The 20,122-nt window shown below is 38.8% G+C and overlaps 1 protein-coding gene across 2 annotated transcripts; it reads right to left on the reverse strand.

The window, feature by feature from the left end:
- Positions 1-10,258: 10,258 nt before the first annotated feature.
- Positions 10,259-19,864, reverse strand: LOC118808150. 2 transcript variants are annotated; one of them, XM_036570628.1, is made up of 6 exons: positions 19,715-19,864; positions 18,956-19,267; positions 18,732-18,846; positions 16,134-16,173; positions 11,775-11,899; positions 10,259-11,166 (listed from the first exon to the last, which is right to left on the reverse strand). In XM_036570628.1, the coding sequence occupies exons 1-5, from the start codon at positions 19,785-19,787 to the stop codon at positions 11,816-11,818; spliced, it is 624 nt and encodes a 207-aa protein (XP_036426521.1). In that variant the 5' UTR covers positions 19,788-19,864; the 3' UTR covers positions 10,259-11,166; positions 11,775-11,815. The 2 variants fall into 2 exon arrangements, with proteins under 2 accessions (XP_036426521.1, XP_036426513.1); XM_036570620.1 differs by lacking the exons at positions 10,259-11,166; positions 11,775-11,899 and having other exon boundaries at positions 15,702-16,173.
- Between the last annotated feature and the right edge of the window lie 258 nt (positions 19,865-20,122).

The following is a 20,122-nucleotide window of genomic DNA, read 5'->3' on the forward strand; positions in this document are numbered from 1 at the left end:
ATAACAAAAACACAACTGGATGAGTGAGAAATCCGACCGGCCCCCTCTGCCAGGTTAGGTTAGGAGTCACAACAAATGATAAGAAGAGCCGTTTTGTCCTTTCAACAAAGTCAAACCACCTCGGGAGCCGCAACATTTAATGTCCAGTAACGTTATGTCTCAGTATGTGATAATGTCCTAATATAGGCTAAAAATATGAACGAGAGCGCAGACTTACTTTGCTCTGCTTTAAGCTTTAGCTCAGCTACAGCCGCTCTCCTCCCATCTACACCAGAAACGTTTCCTTAAAAAAAACAAATCAGAGGAGTACTGAGTTAGGCAGCCTACGGACAGCAATTATATATATATATATATATATATATATATATATATATATATATATATATTTATTAGGGGTGGGAATCTGTAGGCACCTCATGATTCGATTCGATTACGATTCAGAGGGCTGCGATGCGATTATAAAACGATTATCAGATTATTTGAAAGATTTTTTTTTCTATAAAGGATTTCTATTTTCTCACTGTGTGACGACTTGGTAGTTTTAAAGCAAAGTATTTGTAATGATCCATAATGCATTTACATCCAATATCTTTTATTAATAAATCAAATGGAAGTGATGTGGCAAGTGAACTAGAAGGCTCTCATTCACTGCTGTTTGGAGCACATGAGACGCTGCTGCTACTCATCTGCGATAAAATGCGCTGTTACGGTGACATAAGATCCAGTGGTCATGGGTGTTCACACAGCACATTACAGCTATTCTACTCATTTTCTTTAGTGATTTTGTAACTTTGATTTCGGTCTCGTTGTAGATAGTGGGGGTGGGGGTAGATCGCTGTGTCAGTAAAATATCTGTGAGACCGAACGTGCCCAACATAGCACGAAAGCCCTGGTTCTCAGCGACTGAGAATTGGCGTGCAGACTGCAGGTTACATAGCAACAAAGTCTTGCCTGGCTAGTAGCGAACAAAAACGGCACAGATTTAAGATGAACATCTGGAGATGAACGGACATATTCGCATTTATAAGCAGCGCAGTTGGTTTCCTGATATGTTAAATCTGCAATGAAAGACTGTCAAACACTAAAAAGTCGCAAAGATGAAGTTGAATTTTCCTGTTCCACCTTAAATGGTGCCGCATTTACATTAGGCGCCTCAGGCAGAATTTAAAGTGGAACGGGAAAATTCTAACAAGAAGCTGGAGAATGAGAAGTGACTTCAGCCTCGTAAAACAGTCGAACGTTGAGAAATATTTTACAAGAAACTGTTCTACTTATGAGGAGCAAAGTAAGTCTGCGCTCTCGTTTATATTTTAAGCCTTTATTAGGACATTAACACATACTGAGACATACTGGACATAAAATGTTGCGGCTCCTAAGGCGGTTTGATTTTTGTTGAAAGGACAAAATGGCTCTTCTTATCTTTTGTGTTGTGACTCCTGACCTAACCTGGCTTTTAATGCAGAGGGAGCCGGTCAGATTTCTCACTCATCCAGTTGTGTTTTTGTTATGTGCCACCACAGACTGTCCGGGCGCTGCACTTCCGCACTTTCAAGTTCTGCCTTTTGCGTTCCGTCAACACTGTGTTATAAATTAAATATTTAGAAAATCGATTTCTGACATTTGTGAATCAATTCAGAAATGTTCACGTCTGCGTCGCGATGCATCTAAGAATCATTTTTTTCCTCCACCCCTAATATATAATCCAAAACTGGTGTTTGCTTAGGCTTATTCCACTGGTAGTTGGTGACACGATTAAAGATCCATCAGAAAATGAGATATGGCAACTGATACTTCAGCTTAGGCAAACTGTAGAAATGATTTGTGCTCCTGCCATCTCAAAGGGGCAGATTGCTTATTTGTCAGTTTTGATAAGTGAATACATAGATTCTTGTTCAAAAGCATTCCCTGAACATCCACTGAAGCCAAAGCATCACTACCTTTGCCATTATCTGGAACTAATTACTCGCTTTAGGCCTCTCACTTGCCTATGGGTGTTAAGGTTTGAGAGTAAGCACATATACTTTAAACAGTGTGTCAGAAAACTACACAATTTCAAGAACTTGTGTGCCGCTTTAGCTGAGCGGCATCAGCTTCTGCAAGCTTATTTAAGCGCTGGTAATTTCTTTCCACCTGAAGCTGTTGCAGAAGGGGGGACAAACTTTTACCCGAATGATTGCAATGACAAAATCAAGGATTGTGTAGGTGATCATATCCAGCGGGGGAACACTTTAGCTACATATGAGGTGTTTGTGAACGGTACACAGTATAAGAAGAACATGTTTGTTGCTCTTAATCAAAATGACCAGGGTCTAGTGGTTGGAAAAAATAGAATTGATATTAATTTACAACAATTCTGATGTAAATTTTCTTGTGGATCTGCATCAGACAAATTGTCTTACCGATCAAGGTGTTCATTATGTTATTGCTCAACAGGAACCATATGTTTGTGGAAGTCAGTGCAGTCTGTTGGATTACTATCCTCTGTCCAGCTATACCTTATGTGGCTTACCTGTAATTGTCTTGCATCACTCCCATATTTCCTTATAGACATGTCAAAATTGACCAGACTGATTAGGGAGGCCATCATCTCAGTCCTCCCTAATCTTCCAGAAGAAACCCTCTGCCAAATGGTTGAAATGTTGATAGGCCAGGGACTAGAAAGTACAGATGATTTGGCTTTTGTGAGAGAGGAGGACATTTTAAAGGCTTAAAGGCTACTGGCAAGTTCCGTTGACTCCCCGCGCATCTGACATTTCTGCCTTTGTAACACCCGACAGTTTTCTACAGTACACAGTTCTTCCTTTCGGTTTACAAAATGCCCCTGTCACTTTTCAGAGATTATGAACTTGGTCCTTGCTGGTGTTAATAATTGTGAAGCGTACTTGGATGACATAGTGATCTATTCAGGTACTCGGGCAGACCATTTGCAAACTCTTTCTGAGGTGTTTTCTCGTTTGCAAACAGCATCACTCACACTGAATTTGGCAAAATGTGAATTTGCCAAGGCTGTAGTTACTTATTTAGGTCGGGAAGTGGGCCAAGGTCAAGTTCGCCCTTTAAGTGCAAAAATGTCTGCTATTTTGGAGTTTCCTGCGCCTACAAATCGGCGTGAGTTAAGGCGTTTTCTAGGTATGGCAGGATACTACCGTGCATTTTGTCGGAACGTCTCCAGCATTGTTTGTCATTTGTAGTTCTCCAGTTCTTGCTGCGCCAAACTTGGATGTGCCGTTCAAACTTAAGGTGGATGCAAGTGGAACAGGTGCAAGTGCTGTATTGTTGCAGGAAGACCAACATGGAGTGGAACATCCTGTTTGTTATTTTTCTAAGAAATTTATCAAACATCAGGTAAACTATAGCACAATTGAGAAAGAAACCTTAGCCTTACTTCTAGCATTACAACATTTTGAAGTCTATGTTGGATCAAATTGTGCTCGATTGGTGGTTTACACTGACCATAATCCATTGGTATTCCTCAATCGGATGAGCAATACTAATCAGCGCCTGTTGAGATGGTATCTGCTAGTACAGTCATTTTCTCTTGAGATTCACCATAAAAAAGGGACCGATAATGTAGTTGCTGATGCATTATCACGTGTGTAATTCTACTGTATTGTCAAACATTTTGTTAGATTTTTGTAGGATGGGGGTGTTACGTCCAACGATGTATAATTTACATGTCTTTTTTTTCTTTCCTCTCTTGCGCAAGTTTCCGTTCTTGTCTTCTTCCTGATCTATTGTCTATCATAGCTGTCAGGTGCTGCGGCTGAGGGAGGTGTAATGGCGCGCGCTGATTAGCTGTGCTGAGATCGGGGCAAGAGCTTATAAGCCTGGTGACCAGTTTCCTCAAGGCTCCTCCTTCTTCCCTTCATGTTGTTGCCAGACCAGCCAGACCAAGAAGTTCCAACATGGAGAAGTTGGGCCTACTCTCTGTGTAGTTGCTAATCTAATGCATTGTGTGAAACTGTCCACTGTGGTGGTATGTGAAGCCTTTTCTGAAAAGATTTAGACTTTTAGATTGGAAGCTGTAGGGGGTGTAGCCTTATTTTCTTTGGGGTTTGTCTTTGTTTTTGTTGGGGGAGTTAGGTTATGTTTTTGTATTTTTGTTTCTTTTGTTTTGTTCAGGTAAGTTTTCTTTGTTCTTTGACCACTCCTGAAGCTTAAGCTTCCACATTCCATAATAAAACACATGAGACTAGTAAAACATGTTTGAGTGTGATTGGTCTGGCGGGTTGGTACTGGGAAGTTGGGGGAGACACTTTTATGTTGCGGCCTACCCTAGATGGGTCGTGACATAAATTGGGGGCTCGTCCCTTTGTTTTTTTTTGTGGTTTTGGCGCTCTGTTTGTCTGGCTGGCAGTTTTCTGGGGGTGGGGGCGGACTGTTCTGTTCCGGTTTAGTTATGGAGGTGAGTAGTTTTATTAGATCGCCCTCTCATGAAAAGTTCAATAAATGTTGGAAAAATTATCTTGTTAGATTTGCTGATGCTTTTAAGGTACCTGTGCCTCTATATGGTAAGAAGGTAGATATTAAGTCTGCCTTACTTGCTCAGTTGATTGCCTTGAAGGTGCTGCCTGACGAAGAAGCGGTCAGTTCGGGTGTTGCAATGGAAGCTGGCACGTTCGCGCAGGTGGAGGAGTCCACCCCTAGCGTTGTGCCGGCCAGCATAGATCCTGTGCTGTCCGACCCGCGGTTAGCTCTTCGTCTTAAGGAGTTGGATGTGGAGAACGACAGGAGCATCAGATACAATCGTTACGGGTAAAAGCTCTGGAGACTGAGGCTGATAAATCTTTAAAGTTGTGTTGGTTTCAATTACAGGCTGGATCTTCTAGCGCAGTTGCTGCAGTGGGGGTGTCTCCAGTGGTCCCACAGTCTTCTCCTGTGGCTCCAGGTCAGGATTTCATTCCTCCCATCCCTTTTACTCCCTTAGTCCCACCATCAGCGAGGCTGGCTCCTATGTTTGATGTGAGTAGGCATATTAATCTGGTCCCTCAGTTTAGAGAGTCTGAGGTCGATTCATACTTCCCTGCTTTTGAACGCATTGCCTCAGTTTTGCATTGGCCCAAGGATGTGTGGCCTTTACTGTTACAATGTAAGTTGGAAGGAGAGGCTCAAGAGGTATGCGCTGCCTTAACACTAGATCAGAGCTTAGATTATGAGGTAGTTAAAAGTACTGTTTTACGTGCATGTGAACTAGTACCAGAAGCTTAATGCCAGTTTTAGAACACATGTGAAAACTGCCAGTCAGACTTATGTAGAGTTTGCAAGGGAAAAGGGAGCTTTATTTGATCAGCAGTGCAATGCGTCTAAAGTTACGAGTTTTGAACAGTTACATGAGCTAGTTCTACTGGAGGATTTTAAAAATTGTGTACATGATAGTATGGTGGTCCATTTAAATAAGAAAAAGGTCTCTTCTCTTACAGAGGCAGCTGTGTTGGCCGGTGAATTTGTATTAACGCACAAAAGCGATTTTACATCGCCAACACCATCCGAGTGTCTCACAGGTGGGAGCCATGTGCTTGTGCGAGCAGCTGCTCCGACGACAAGTGGGGTACCAGTTAAGGCGGTGCCAAGGGGAAATTGTTCTAATGAGTCTCGTGTTTGTTTTTACTGCTGCAAGCCAGGACACTTGGTGGCAGAGTGTAGAGCCTGGCAGCAGAAGAGAAACAAACACAATGTTATTTCCATAACAGTCAACATCAGATTTATTTTTCCGCAGCAAAATTTAGAAAAATTGAACTCTCAATCTTGCTTACTGCTGCAGAAGGCTGCCAGCGGAATGGTACTGTATTTGAGATTAATTAACTAACTGACACATTCTGTTGCTATAAGCATTCAACCCTGTTGTGCTGTCAGGCTTTGAAGTTGGCTCCAGCTGATGTGAAACGTACACAACACGACACATCTCACTCTTGTTTCCCCACATCAAAAAGGAGTAAAAACTGAAGTTCACAGAAAAAAGAGCATAAACACAGAAAAGCAGAGCATAAATAAAAACGGCAAAAACTGAGGAGCGTAAACAGCAACGCAAAGAGTAAATTAAAAAAAAAGTTTAAATGCAAAAAAAGGAGCATAAATCAAAAAGAGGAGTGTAAACACAAAAGCAAAGTATAACTAAAAGAGGAGCATAACCAATAAGGAAGAATAGGAGACTTCATAAAGGACAGAGTATAGCTGACTGTGAACTATAAAACTATAGGCAGTGATATTGGCAGGATTGTTTTTTACAAAAGTCATTAAATTAGAGGACCAAATTTGGATCTAGTTCCTCTGTTTATAATGCTTTATTTATAATTATTGATCGGTGTTCCCACTCAAATTCATGTTTCCCTTCACAACTCAAACTCTCGGCACACTTAGTGAACAGAAATCAACAGCAAGCAACACTGGAACTGGGGAAAGCAGAAAGAAAGTTCAACAAAGTTTGTACAGATAAAAGGTTGACACAGTCAGTACTGTTTCGCTTTCTGTTGTTCCAGTATTGTTTGCCATAGATTTGTCTTTAGTGAGTCGTGCGCCTGAGAGTTTGAGTTGTGAAGGGAAGTGTGAATCGGATGCAACACCATCTTTATTACAAACTAAGCTTAGATTAATTGAGTTATTTACAGTTGGTACAGACATCTGGCATATCGCAGCCTTCTGAGATAGTGCTGGGGGTATTTAGCTCAGCGCGTGAGTACCTCCTCGTTCTGGGCTCCTATTCTTTCATATTTATGAGCACAGCACAAGTAGGGCGTCATCAGGGGGCAGTAACACTGACTAATTGATTTGCATACTATGACGAGTCATCGTACTTTGGTACGAAGACACGTCATCCGCGCCTATAGCAGAGTTGAACCAGAGGGGCACTGCGGAGGCTGAACTGACCACGATAAAAATGATATTTTTACAGTTTGGAAAGATGAGTTCACATTTCAAGGCAGACTAGTATATTTTATTATCACAGAGCAGTGCATTTCAGCTGTTAATGGGAAAAAAGGTCTTAGGGTGGAGTTACTCTAAGTTTTGTGTGACTCGCTTTGGCCAAGTCAAACTAGCCTTTCCGTCCATGTTGGAAGAACTACCAGACACGCCAACCACTCTCCTATTAAACCAACTGAGACAGAAGGAAAATTTTTGAGGGAGGCTGAAAACTGGTGACCCTCTATTGACGCTCTGTTAAATGGTGCAGGCATAAATTCGATAATGCTACTATTAACAGCCAGATGTGACTGTGAAAAGGTCTATTAAATGTATTTATGTTCTCCACCTCTAGGAGGCATTAAAGCCTCTCTTTCTTCTGTATTCAAGTGTGTTCATGAGAGACTGCCGTTCTGCAGAATTAAATTCCTACACTAAACTCACACGGAAGCTCTGGTCTGCCAGGATGGTTTTTCTTTGCAGGGGAGGTGCTCTGCAATACCAACAATACACATTTAAAACACCATTGTAAGACGCTGCTTTATTTGTTAAAAATACACAATGTGTTTGTGGCCAGTTCTACCACTGAACCCATTGCTGTCACATATATACTCACAACAATGACACAGAGGAACTGACATCATCTGGACAACTTGAGTCTGCTGTGTTACACTGCAGGTACGGAAAGTACCAAAATATAGATCTGAGTAACCCTTTTCATCGCCTACACAAAAGATTAGCTAACATTAGCTTCAATTACATGGAAATGTATGTGACTCACCAAAGATAGTGTATAAAGTGGGGTGGAACTGAATTTATGTTTATTTTAAGAGTGACTCAGACGTGGAAAGAAACAAATACAGAGAGCTCTGTTCGCTCTGTTTCAAAAGTGTTGTAATTTTGGGAACACAGATGTTAACTGGCAGCTAAGCTTAATAAAGGCATTTTAATGGTAAAATAATGGACAATAAAATGTTTCTTCAAGTCATGTTTCGTCTGTAAATGCATTTGTTCCAGTCTGAGGAAGCTAAAGTGGCCATTGTGGTTTTGTTACTGCGAGGGTAGTTCTGAAGCCTGTTCCAGTCCTCTTCCTGGCGCTGAGAGAGGAGGAAGCTTCCCAAGGAATTTTTGGGGCTATACTAATCTCACTCCAGTCCCTGTGTTGCTGAGCGGGACAATGCGGACACAAAGACCCAGAGAGCAGAGGAGGGTCCCACAGTGCTGCCTAGGGCTCCCAAGAGCACTTGCAACCCACTGCTGGATTCCACAGCACTATCCAAAGCTCCAGAAAATTCCAGTGAGACAGCACATGGTTTCAAAGCTCTAGTCAATGCTACAGATACACTGTAAAAAGCAAACCCCCCCATTGAACATTTAAAAGTTGAGCCATGGGTGGAGTTAGCTGAAAATAGTAGTGTGTAGTTACTCTTTAAGAACATTTGAATTTTGTATGAGCCTGCACGTCTGCCGCTGTTTACTGCTGTGCAGAGCTCAGGGGCGAGCCATTAAATGGGGTATGCAGAGGCAGATGGCTGTGCTGCGCTACCGTGTTTGAAAGTGCATCGCTGTGTCAGACCAACTGCGTTCAGACGGCGGAACGTGTTCTGCAAAAAATCCATGTCTGAACCATGAGGCATTTGCAAAGCAGAGAAGGAGCGAAGAGGATCAACGCCACATCACACATCCCTAAATAGACTTGCACTTATGGGGCTTTATTTTGGAGAAAAAATCCACAAGGTTTAATTCTTTCTACTCAGCCCATGTAAACATTAGCAACATCAGTAAGTCTACATTACGGTAAAATAATCCCCAAGTGATTGGTGGGGAGTCTATTTCTCAAGGTTTTTAAGCAAAGCTCTGTGACCACAGTCTCCAGGACTGTGAATACACAGTGAATAAATATTTGTCTTGGAGCTGAGCATTTTTAGTCACAAATGTGAGTAACTCTGTCCTGCTGTACAGCCCACGCTCTCTAGTTCAGTTTGACCCTGTCTTTTGGGGGGTTATGAGATTACAAGTGAAACATGACGAACAGAGATTTTCAGTGGAAGACATTTTTTAACTTGATACTGTGGAAACTTACAGTGCCACTGGAAGCTGATTAACGCTACTATTTACTTTTCCACATTATAATTGAACACGGAAGTGTGAAAATGGTCAATAAAAGGAGGCTCATGAAGGACAGACTAAGCTAAATCATTAAGCATGTTTTTAAAGTTGTTTTCAAAGTTCAGTATTTGCCAGACATTTGATTGTATTCTATTACATATTTTTATAATCTACTCTGTGATTCACACATTAATGGCCTTTTGGGAGCTTCGCTATGTCTTACGAAGTGTAAATAATGGGGTGGTGCCCTTAAGCGTGTCTTCAGTGCATTTAGTTAGAGAGCATAACTGTGCCATATTCTATTGCACTTATTTTTAAGTTGTATTGACTCCACACACCCTGTCTGGTTTCCAGCCTTTTTATTTTATTGTTCTTTTTAAAACATTAGGTTATTAAAGGGTACAAATATGTACGTCCCCCAGTTACAGTTAGATCTTAAAACCATCATTGTACCTTTTAGGGTACATTTATATTGTTTTTAGCTTGATGAATGAAAAACACGTTTGCTCCACCCAGTTTCCAGTATTTGGGGTACTTGTCAGGGCTGCCCATTTCACCAGCACTTTTTGCCCTCTCACTTGATTCACTGACTCAGAAAATTAGACAGCATCCATTAGCCTCTCCTATCTCTTTCTGTAACACAGCTTAAGATCTGCCATGAGGGCATATGGTGCCCCATAGGGAACAGTGCTCCCTACACACCCTCCTCATAAATGTTTAGCCTCAGTAGGACCTCCAAGAGTGATAGGCTCTAAACTTTACAAATTTATTTCTGAACCTTGTAGACCTTGTGTAGTACATCTAAAAATCCAGATCATCCATTAATACATTACAAATTTATTCATAGGATTTTTCTCCCCTGGTTGTGACTTATGTCCACTCAGTGCCTTGGGGTCATTACGCATATGTATTGGGAGTGTCCTGATGTTGTCAGTTTCTGGAAGCAAGGATCTCTAACCATAAGTGACATACTTGAAAGTAGTATCCTGCTTTCACCCACTATGTTTCTACTTAATAACAACTCCTCCTTAAAGTTGTCTCTGCGACAGAGACATAATTTACAGGCTGGTCCCACCACTGCCAAGAAAATGCTGGCCCTGAGGGGGCAACCTCCACATTATTTGGCTTGGCCGCAGTGGGCCAACTCCCCCCCCCTCCCCCCACCACTATATTTTATATATATATATATATATATATATATATATATATATATATATATATATATATATATGTTCCTGCACAGTACCTTTTTTCTGACAGTGTACTGAACTGAAATGGAAAAAGAAACAATATGAAAATCACCCATGACAACGACTGACATATTTTAGAATATTACATAAAATACATTCGCAGTTTTATCTACATTCTGTTTCCTTGGCCACATCACTCCAGCTGCAAGACAGAAATGCACTTTACAAATAACATTATCAGTCACAGGACTGAAGGAACCAAAATAAGTAAATAATTAATCACAAATAAATTAATAAACTGACAATATTATGAAGCTGTCAGCGTTAAGCTTTATATTGCACCTGAAGGGAAAGTGTATTTTTGTATCTGTATATACGCAAAATATTTAAAACACAAAACAAACTTTGCTTTGAGTTTTCAGGGACGGTTGCTGCATTTTTCCCTTCATCTGATTCTTTCAAAGAATAGTCTAAACAAAAACATGTAAAATTATTAATACACTTGATAAATTATACTTTTTCAGCTTTTTGTCAGCATGTAAATTTGGGCTGTTCTGCTGTACTTTCCTTTGCTTATACATGTTTAAAAGTTAATATTGCTCGTCATTTCCAAGTTGTTCTTTGAATATTGCTCTTTCGACTGGAAAGAGTCTTTCTGGAGCACAGAATGGTTCACCTTCTCAAACTCAAAGCAAGGCTTGTGTTCTTATCACTTATGACAGCTGATACTGACAGTTGTTCCAAAACAACAGCATCTTCTGAGCTCCAACACATAATTTGCACTAAATCATAAGAGAACATCTTGAATAGATGCTGAAGTCTTTAGCTTGTCTTGTGTACTCTGTAGATTATACTCTACGCCAGAAAAGGCTGAGCGGTGTCCTCTTGCTATTACAAGGTTGATTTGATTTATCCCACTTGTGAAAAGGACTTGATGACCACTTCAGAAACTGTAGATTTTCTGTAAGAGCTGGAAAAATGTATTTATTTACACTGTGTAGGTAACATGAATCTACTTAATTTCCCAGAATGCATGTAATAGAACATTTATTGGTCAGACAATATTTAGTTTTTCATAGTGAAACACTTTTAGGCTTGATGCATGTCCAACAATTCAGCTCTTAAAGATGTAACTGTTGGTAAAACTCTTTGGTAAATTAAAATGATTATAGATCTGGATCTAAATGCAGATGTTTCCAAGTCTGCTGTTGCAGGGCTCCTCCCCTGCAAAGAAGTCCACCCAGATAATCTAAGTATCAGATTACTTGAGCAGATTACTTGAGGTTGGTGTTGGAACAGCAAGAAAGCAGTTTCCCACGAACACTTAAACAGAGACTTTGGTAACCCCCAGTGGTGGAGGACTGAAATACATTTTGTAAAAACAGGCCCACACTGTCCCCTATATGGACAAAAGTATCCAGACACCTCTTAAGTACAGAACTCAGGAACCAAAATATTTTTTCTCCATAATTATTCTATTTCTACATAATAATAACATTAACTTTTATGGCCTTTCCTACATCTTACACACAATCTGTTAAGAAATTAACTCTTTGTGAAATGTCTTTCAATGCTTACCAGTAAGATTCCAGACTCCAGTAAGACTGTCAGTGAAATCCTTATTTGACTTCTCCATACATAGAGTTAAACCTCTCAAAATACTGGCTGTTCTGAATGGGGTCCATTCCTCCTCCTTGTGTTTGCTATTGTCAAACAAATGATAAATAGCATGATAGAGTTAACTTTGTGTCAAATGGACTAAACCAGTTTACAATATATGCAAGCAAAATATTAAAATGAAAGCTGAGCAAAAAAATGATTTGTGTAGTTTCCCCTTTACTCTAAATGGACCTGATCAGCCAAGACATATTTGATGAAAGCTATGGCCTAAGTAATGAATTTTTAGATACAAAACTAACATATCTATCAAGTAGTGAAAGCTTAATTCCCTCACACTAAATAGATTAAATAAATGGTTTTAAATGCTTATGTGGTTTCTGACACTATGATATACTGTTATCTATAAAAGTGAACAAAAGTACATGGCATAGCTAAAAACAGTAGCAGACAAACAGAAGTCTTGTGTGTGTTATATATATAACTGTACATCATGCAGAGTCAGAAACCTCACACAACATGTAGATGTGTAAACTGCTCTGTGTTCTGTTTCTCTCTCTAAATGAACACAGGAACCAAACACCTGTTCTGCCTTAAAAAGAATCCAGGCGGCTCTCTCTTATGGGATGATTATTAAGATTGAACTTTAAATTACAATAATGTATCACATAAAATTTGTAATCGCATTGTTTAGTGTCTAACTAAAAAAGAAAAACAAACAACCAAATAAGCACATGCAAAAAGACCACCAGGAACATGCTGCAAGCTTTTAGCCTGAGTGACATCCCATCTAACAATATCTGCTGGACAGTTAATGCTGCACGTCCAGCTGATTTCAAACCCTATAAAACATTTTGTCTGATCAAAACAGACTTTTAATACACCTATTCTATCAGGATTTAACTGCTCATGGAGGAACTTCTGAAGAGTCATGCCAAATTCCAGTTGAACAAGACCCATTTATTGTGGTCATCTCCTTCCCACCTGAAAAAATGTGCCAAAACTTAAAAACAAAGAAAGCAAATTTCAGAATAAAAAAACACACCATCCAAATCAGCAAAAAGAAACAGAAGCACATAATACCAGAAAGGTAACAAAAAAGAGAATCAGCTGACAGTCTATTAGTCTATTACATGCATTTGCAACTTTTTTACATTTTAATAGTTAATATTTAGCTTGCAGATGTTTTTGTGTAATCCAACCCCATTTCCAAAAAAGTTGTGACGCTGTGCAAAATGTAAATAAAAACAAAATGCAATAATGTGCAAATCATTTAAACCCTATATTTAATTAAAAATAGTACAAAGACAACATATCAAATGTTGTAACTGAGAAATGTTATTTTGAATTTGATGCCAACAACACGTTTCAAAAAAGTTGGGACAGGGGCATTAAAAGGCTGGTAAAGTTGTGTAATGCTAAAAAAAAAACACCTGGTAACAGGTCAGTAACATGATTGGGTATAAAAAAGCATCCCAGAGAGGCTGAGTCTTTCAGAAGTAAAGATGAGGAGGGGTTCATCACTCTGTGACAGACAGCACGATCAAATAGTGCAACAATTCAAGAATAACGTTTCTCAACATAAAATAGCAAAGAACTTTTGCGTTTCATCATCTACGGTACATAATAATATTAAAAGATTCAGATAATCTGGAGAAATCTCTGTATGCAAGGCACAAGGCCAAAAACCAGTATTTGCTGGCCATGATCTTTGGGCCTTCAGGTGGCACTGCATTAAAAACAGACATGCTTCTGTAGTGGAAATCACTACATGGACTCAAGAACACTTCTGAAAACCACTGTCTGTGAACATAGTTTGTCACTGCATCCACAAATACTGATTAAACTCTAAAGCGCCAAGAAGAAACCATATATAAACAGGATCCAGGAATGCTGCCACCTTCTCTGGGCCCAAGCTCATTTAAAAATAGACTGAGGTGAAGTGGAAAAATGTCTTGTGGTCCAACAAATCGACATTTGAAATTCTTTTTGGAAATCATGGACACCATGTCCTCCGTGATAAAGACCACTCAGCTTGTTATCAGTGCACAGTTTAAAAGCCAACATTCATGATGATATAGGGATCCAACAGTGCACATAGAATGGGTGATGTGCACATCTGTGAAGGTACCATTAATGCTGAATGATATATACAGCTTTTGGCAACATATGCTGCCATCCAGATGACGTCTTTGTCAGGGAACGCCTTGATTATTTCAGCAAGACAATGTAAAACCACATTCTGCATGTATTACAGCAGCATGGCTCTGTATTAAAAGAGTCCAGGTGCTAAAGTGACCTGCCTGCAGTCCAGACCTGTCACCCGCTGAAAACATTTGGGGCATTAGGAAATGAAAAATACCACAAAGGACATCCCGAACTGTTGAGCAGCTGAAATCCTATATCAAACAAGAATGAGAAAACATTTCTCTTTCAAAACTACATCAGTGTCTCTTCAGTTCCCAAACACTTACAGAGTGCTGTTAAATAAAGAGGTGATGAAACACAGTGGTAAACATGTCCCTGTCCCAACTTTTTTGGAATGTGTTGTTGGCATCAAATTTAAAATGGGCATATATTTCTCAAAAAACAAATACATTTCTCAGTTTCAACATTTGATATGTTGTCTTTGTAGTATTTTCCTTTAAAGATATGGTTTACATGATTTGCATATCATTGCATCCTATTTTTATTTACGTTCTGCACAGCATCCCAACTTTTTTGGAAATAGGGTTGTACATTTAGTACAAAATTAAGTCCAACACTGTTTACAGGCTATTGTATACAGTAGTGCAGTAATTTGTGCTTGTAAAAATGCTGTATTATATTAGAATAAATATGGATAAACATAAATACAGTAAAAAGTAACAGGAATTTCTTGCTCTTAAAACAAGTTGAAATCTTGTGAGCTAGTTTGAAACAAGGTTTGGTTGCAGGTTTCTCCTCAGTGTCTTATCATATTTGTTAGTTAAATTTCATCTCCAGCACACCTGAGTTAAGTTAACAAAGCACTGATCAGCCAAAGCAGCTACTGGATAATAACTACAAATACTACTGAGCTGAAAATGGTTATTGGCATACATAAACACACATATCACTACTTACTGTATTAATATTATGTGTATTTATTGTAATATTAGTGTTTTTCTGAGCAAATAAAGACTTACAGACAAAATAAACAACTTTTTAAATGGAATTTTCTCAGGTGCCTAAAACTTTTGCTCAATACTGTATAAGATAGTCACTCATCACATTTTTACACAGGGATTGATTGATCTCAGTAGGTATATGTGAGTATTGTAAGTTTTTTGTGATATTTCAGATTTTAGCACCAACAAAACTGAATTTATTAAACGACTGTGAACTATATATATTGATAAAATGGTGGTTCCTCCTGCATCTTCCTGCTCTTCCTACTAAATAATACATCTGTCCCTCAATACAGACAGATGTTGGAGAGATGCTCACAGTCTGGTACACTCTTATGAATAAAACAGCTAAAAAAGGTTCTTTGGAGTGACACTAAAGTAGAACCACTTTTCCCTAAACAATCTTTTGATGAATTGTTCTTTAAAGAACCATTTTGTAAATCAGCTGTGTGAGGGGACCTTTTAAGAACCTCCAAATAATGTAAACGTTCTTTGCTAAATTAGCTTTGGAAAGCTACACCATTTCTGACCAGCAGGTGGTGAGAGAAGCCCACTGTTGGAGCTTCACTGTCAGTGTGTTTATAATAAGAGCTCACACTAACATACAGCTCCACCGCACCAGTGTTACTGCAGTGCTGAGAATGATCCCAAGTAGTACCTGCTCTGTGAGGGCCATGGGCTGACCACTGAAGAACAGTGTAAAAGGGGGCTAACAAAGTATGCAGAGAAACAGATGGACTACAGTCTGTAATTGTAGAACTACAAAGTGCACCTATACAGTAAGTGGAGCTGATAAAATGGACAAACAGTTCTGAAATACATTTCTTATGTAATCTACCCAGCACTGCAATTAAATAAGAATTAATCAAGTTTATTCTTCTGGCACAGGTAGACACTTCATATACATGTGTTTATAATCCTAGCACCAGCCTTGTAATCAGGAACAGAAAATTTATGCAGTAATACAGAAATATGGAAACACATAAAGACATGCTGTTAGCAGTTGTCCAACTTCTACCCACAATGATGGTGCCAAAATAGATGTTTCACAAAGTGCAACCAGTTCTACAAGATGCAGAAGTCTTTAGGTACACCTATAATGTAGCTGGTAGCTCTGATATGGCCACCACCACATATATAATTTAAATATGTATGCAAAGAAATAACTCACAAGCTCATCCCCAGTTTCCTTGTTACTTGTTTTGTGTTTCCTGAAACAGAAATCATACACTGTATTAGAGAGTTTAATTTTTCAGACATGCATCCAAAGAGTACTGTAACAATGATGGGCTAATCATTTAAATCCTATATTTCATTGATAATAGTACAAAGATGTTGAAACTGGGAAATTTTATTGTTTTTTTGTTTTTTTTAAATATATGCCCAATTTGAATTTGATGCAACACGTTCCAAAAAAGTTGGAACAAAGCAAAAAAAGATTGGTGAAGTTGTGTAATACTAAAAGAAAATAAATAGTGGAACATCTTACCACTAATCAGAATAATTGGCAACAGGTCAGTAACAAGATTGGGTATAAAAGAGCATCTCAGAAAGGCTGAGTCTTTCAGAAGTAAAGATGGGGAGGGTTTCACCACTCTGTGAAAAACTAGTGCAACAATTCAAGAATAACGTTTTTCAATGTAAAATAACAAAGAACTCATCATCTATGGTCTGTATGTAAAGGACAAGGCTGAAGACCAATATAGTCTGACCATGATCTTCGGGCCCTCAGGCAGCGCTGCATTAAAAAAAGACACGATTCTGTAGTGGAAATTGCTGCATGGGCTCAAGAACACTTCTGAAAACCACTGTCTGTGAACACAGTTCATCACTGCATCCACAAATGCAAGCTAATACTCTACCATGCAACGAAAAACATGTATAAACAGGATCCAGAAATGCCACTGCCTTCTCTGGGCCCGAACTCATTTAAGATGGACTGAGGCGAAGTGGAAAAGTGTCCTGTGGTCTGATGAATCAAAACTTTAAATTCTTTTTGGAAATCATGGACGGTGCATCCTCTGGGCTAAAGAGAAGAGGGACCATCTGGCTTGTTATCAGTCACAGTTCAAAAGCAAGCATCCATGATGGTATAGGGGGGCATTAGTGTGCATGCCATCTGTGAGGGCACCATTAATGCTGAATGACAAATACAGATTTTGGAGCAACATGTGCTGCCATGCAGATAACGTCTTTTTCAGGGAAGGCCTTGATTATTTCAGAAAGACAATGTCAAACTACATTCTGCACGTATTACAACAGCACGGCTCCGTACTAAGAGTCCGGGTGCTTAATTGGCCTGTCTGAAGTCACCCTGAAAACATTTGCGCCTTATGAAGTGAAAAATATGACAAAGGAGACCCTGAACTGTTGAGAAGTTAAAATTCTATATCAAGCAAGAACAGGAAAACATTTCACTTTCGAAACAACAACAATTGGTCTCTTCAGTTCCCAAACACTTCTTTTGTTAAAAGAAGAGGTGATGAAGCACAGTGGTAAACAAGCCCCTGTCCCAACTTTTTTGGAATGTGTTGCTAACATCAAATTCAAAATGGCCATATACTTTTCAAAAAACAATAACATTTCTCAGTTTTACCATTTGATATGTTGTGTTTGTACTATTTTAATTTAAAAAATGGGGTTTAAATGATTTGCACGTCATTGCATTCTGTTTTTATGTATGTTTGCACCTCTGACTTTTATGCTTCTCTCAGCAGGTAAAACTGTAACACTGTTTTAGTTCCTACTTGCGACTTTTTAAACAGTATATAAAATGTATTCTCCTGTATTATAAGTATTATCATTGTATTGTTTTCAATGCTGCACAGAAATAAACAGTAAATCTTAGATGTTTAAAACTGTATCATGCACAAATCAGGTCTGAAGGCAAGAATTAGGTTAAGACCCCACATAAAAGGACCACAGTTTTGTATTAATATTATTGATGAATATGGACTCTAATGGTGATAGGGACATTGTTAGGAAATAATAACCATAATAATGATGATAATAATAATAATAATAAAAAATATATATATATATATATATATATATATATATATATATATATATATATATATATATATATATATATATATACACACACACCGATCAGGCATAACATTTTGACCACCTCCTTGTTTCTACGTTCATTGTCCATTTTATCAGCTCCACTTACTATATAGGAGTATATAGGACTATACTATATAGTGAGTAGTTCACCTTCTGCTGCACAGTTTGTGTTGGTCATCCTCTAGTCCTTCATCAGTGGTCACAGGACGCTGCCCACAGGATGCTGTTGGCTGGATATTTTTGGTTGGTGGACTATTCTCAGTCAAACTCCAGCAGCACTGCTGTGTCTGATCCCCTCATACCAGCACAACACACACCAACACACCACCACCACATCAGTGTTACTGCAGTGCTGAGAACGATCCACCACCCAAGTAGTACCTGCTTTGTGAGGGTCCATGGGGGTCCTGACCACTGAAGAACAGGGTAAAAGGGGGCTAACAAAGTATGCAGAGAAACAGATGGACTCCAGTCTGTAATTGCAGAACCACAAAGTGCTCCTATATAGTAAGTGGAGCTGATAAAATGAACAATGAGCGTAGAAACAAGGAGGTGGTCATAATGTTATGCCTGATCGATGTATATTTCTACACATATAGTAAGAAAAACCTACACAACAACAATAATAATATACAGTAAAAAACAGCCTCTGTGGTTGTGGGCCAGTTTCTCTGAATCTGTTGTGATGGTCACTCACCTGTGAATCCACACAGTGCAGATGATGATAATAAAGCACAGTGCAGTAGCTCCTGTTACTGAGGATGTGATGTAGACAAATATATCTCTGAGCAGCTCTGGTTTATTCTCAGAAACTGGAAACAGAATTAGATGAAATAAATGAGATCCTAAAAGATGATCTACATTGAACATAAGTTATGTACATGAAAAAGTATTTTCTGTGTGAGAGAAAAGGAGGATTACTTTCTATGGTCAGTATCCACTGTACTTGTACTTGTAGTGGGAAACATGTATAGTTTCCTGCGTCTGAAGGCTGTACATCAGATATGTGTAGTTTCCGTGGATTGTTGGGATCGACATACATTCTGTTTGATGTATAGTTTGTCACAGTTTGGTTAATAACAGGGCTGTAGATAAAAAGAAGAATCTCCTCCTTACGCCATCCAACATCAGCTACTTTATCTTCATTTTCATTACAGTGAAAAACAACAGTTTCTCCCTGAGAAGCATTTCTGTTGATTGTATGAATATTTTTATTAAATCCATCAGTAGAATCTGCAGGAAGAACAGAAGCTGTGTTTTATTTTTAACAGCTTAAGGAGTGAGGAGTGTATGTGAGTGTAACAGCATGGAGAGCAGCTGAATTAGTAATGACAGACATTTTCATTAATACTGTACTAAATGATAACTAAATGATAGAAGCCAGTTACCTATTTTATACAAATTGTAACATTTGAACTAAAATGCAAATAAAATGAATCGACATCAGACCGAACAAAAAACAAACAATGAATTCATAAAAGAATAAAGAAAGAGTACTGAATAGCATTATCTGTCTGCTCAGAATAATCTGTATTCTCAGCTCACATTCTTCAGTGTTTGAATACGTCAGTTCGGTGACCCTTAAGTCACAATTACCAGACATTTAAGATTTACATACGTTCTATTTCTGATGTAAAAAAAAATGGAAGCTAATACAACAAACACATATGAAATGATTACCTCCACAAGTTAGAAGAAAGATGATGATGATTGAAGGACCCAGACACAACATTCCAGCCTGAAGAACCACCATAACTGATTCATTCCTCGTCCTCGTGTGATAAAATAAATGTGTCTATCTTATTCTCTCAGCGCTGTGTAAGATTAGATATCTGCTGAAGTTTTGACAGATACACAAGAGAGTGGAGATGGAGGAAGTGGGTTTCTGAAAGCAGAACATCAGACCACAACCCCTCAGAGTCAGAAGGGAGGTGAGAGACCAATAACTGATTATTAAAGAGAAACGTGCCTGGAAAGAAACTTTGTAGACTACAGCTTGTGATTAAGTCCTCATTTGAAATAGAGATATCTACAGCATGACTCAATTCCTGTATCTTCAAGCACCTAGCCATGCAGTCTGCCTTTACA

Source organism: Colossoma macropomum, unplaced genomic scaffold, assembly GCF_904425465.1.
Source record: "Colossoma macropomum unplaced genomic scaffold, Colossoma_macropomum, whole genome shotgun sequence".
NCBI lineage: Eukaryota > Metazoa > Chordata > Actinopteri > Characiformes > Serrasalmidae > Colossoma > Colossoma macropomum.

Coding starts and splice junctions, on each gene's coding strand:
- LOC118808150 (XM_036570620.1), bottom strand. CDS start 19,787: ATGGTGGTTCTTCAGGCTGGAATGTTGTGTCTGGGTCCTTCAATCATC. Junction 19,268..19,714: donor CTTTCTTCTAACTTGTGGAG/GTAATCATTTCA, acceptor TTCTTCCTGCAG/ATTCTACTGATGGATTTAAT. Junction 16,174..18,731: donor TGCACTGTGTGGATTCACAG/GTGAGTGACCAT, acceptor TTTCTGTTTCAG/GAAACACAAAACAAGTAACA.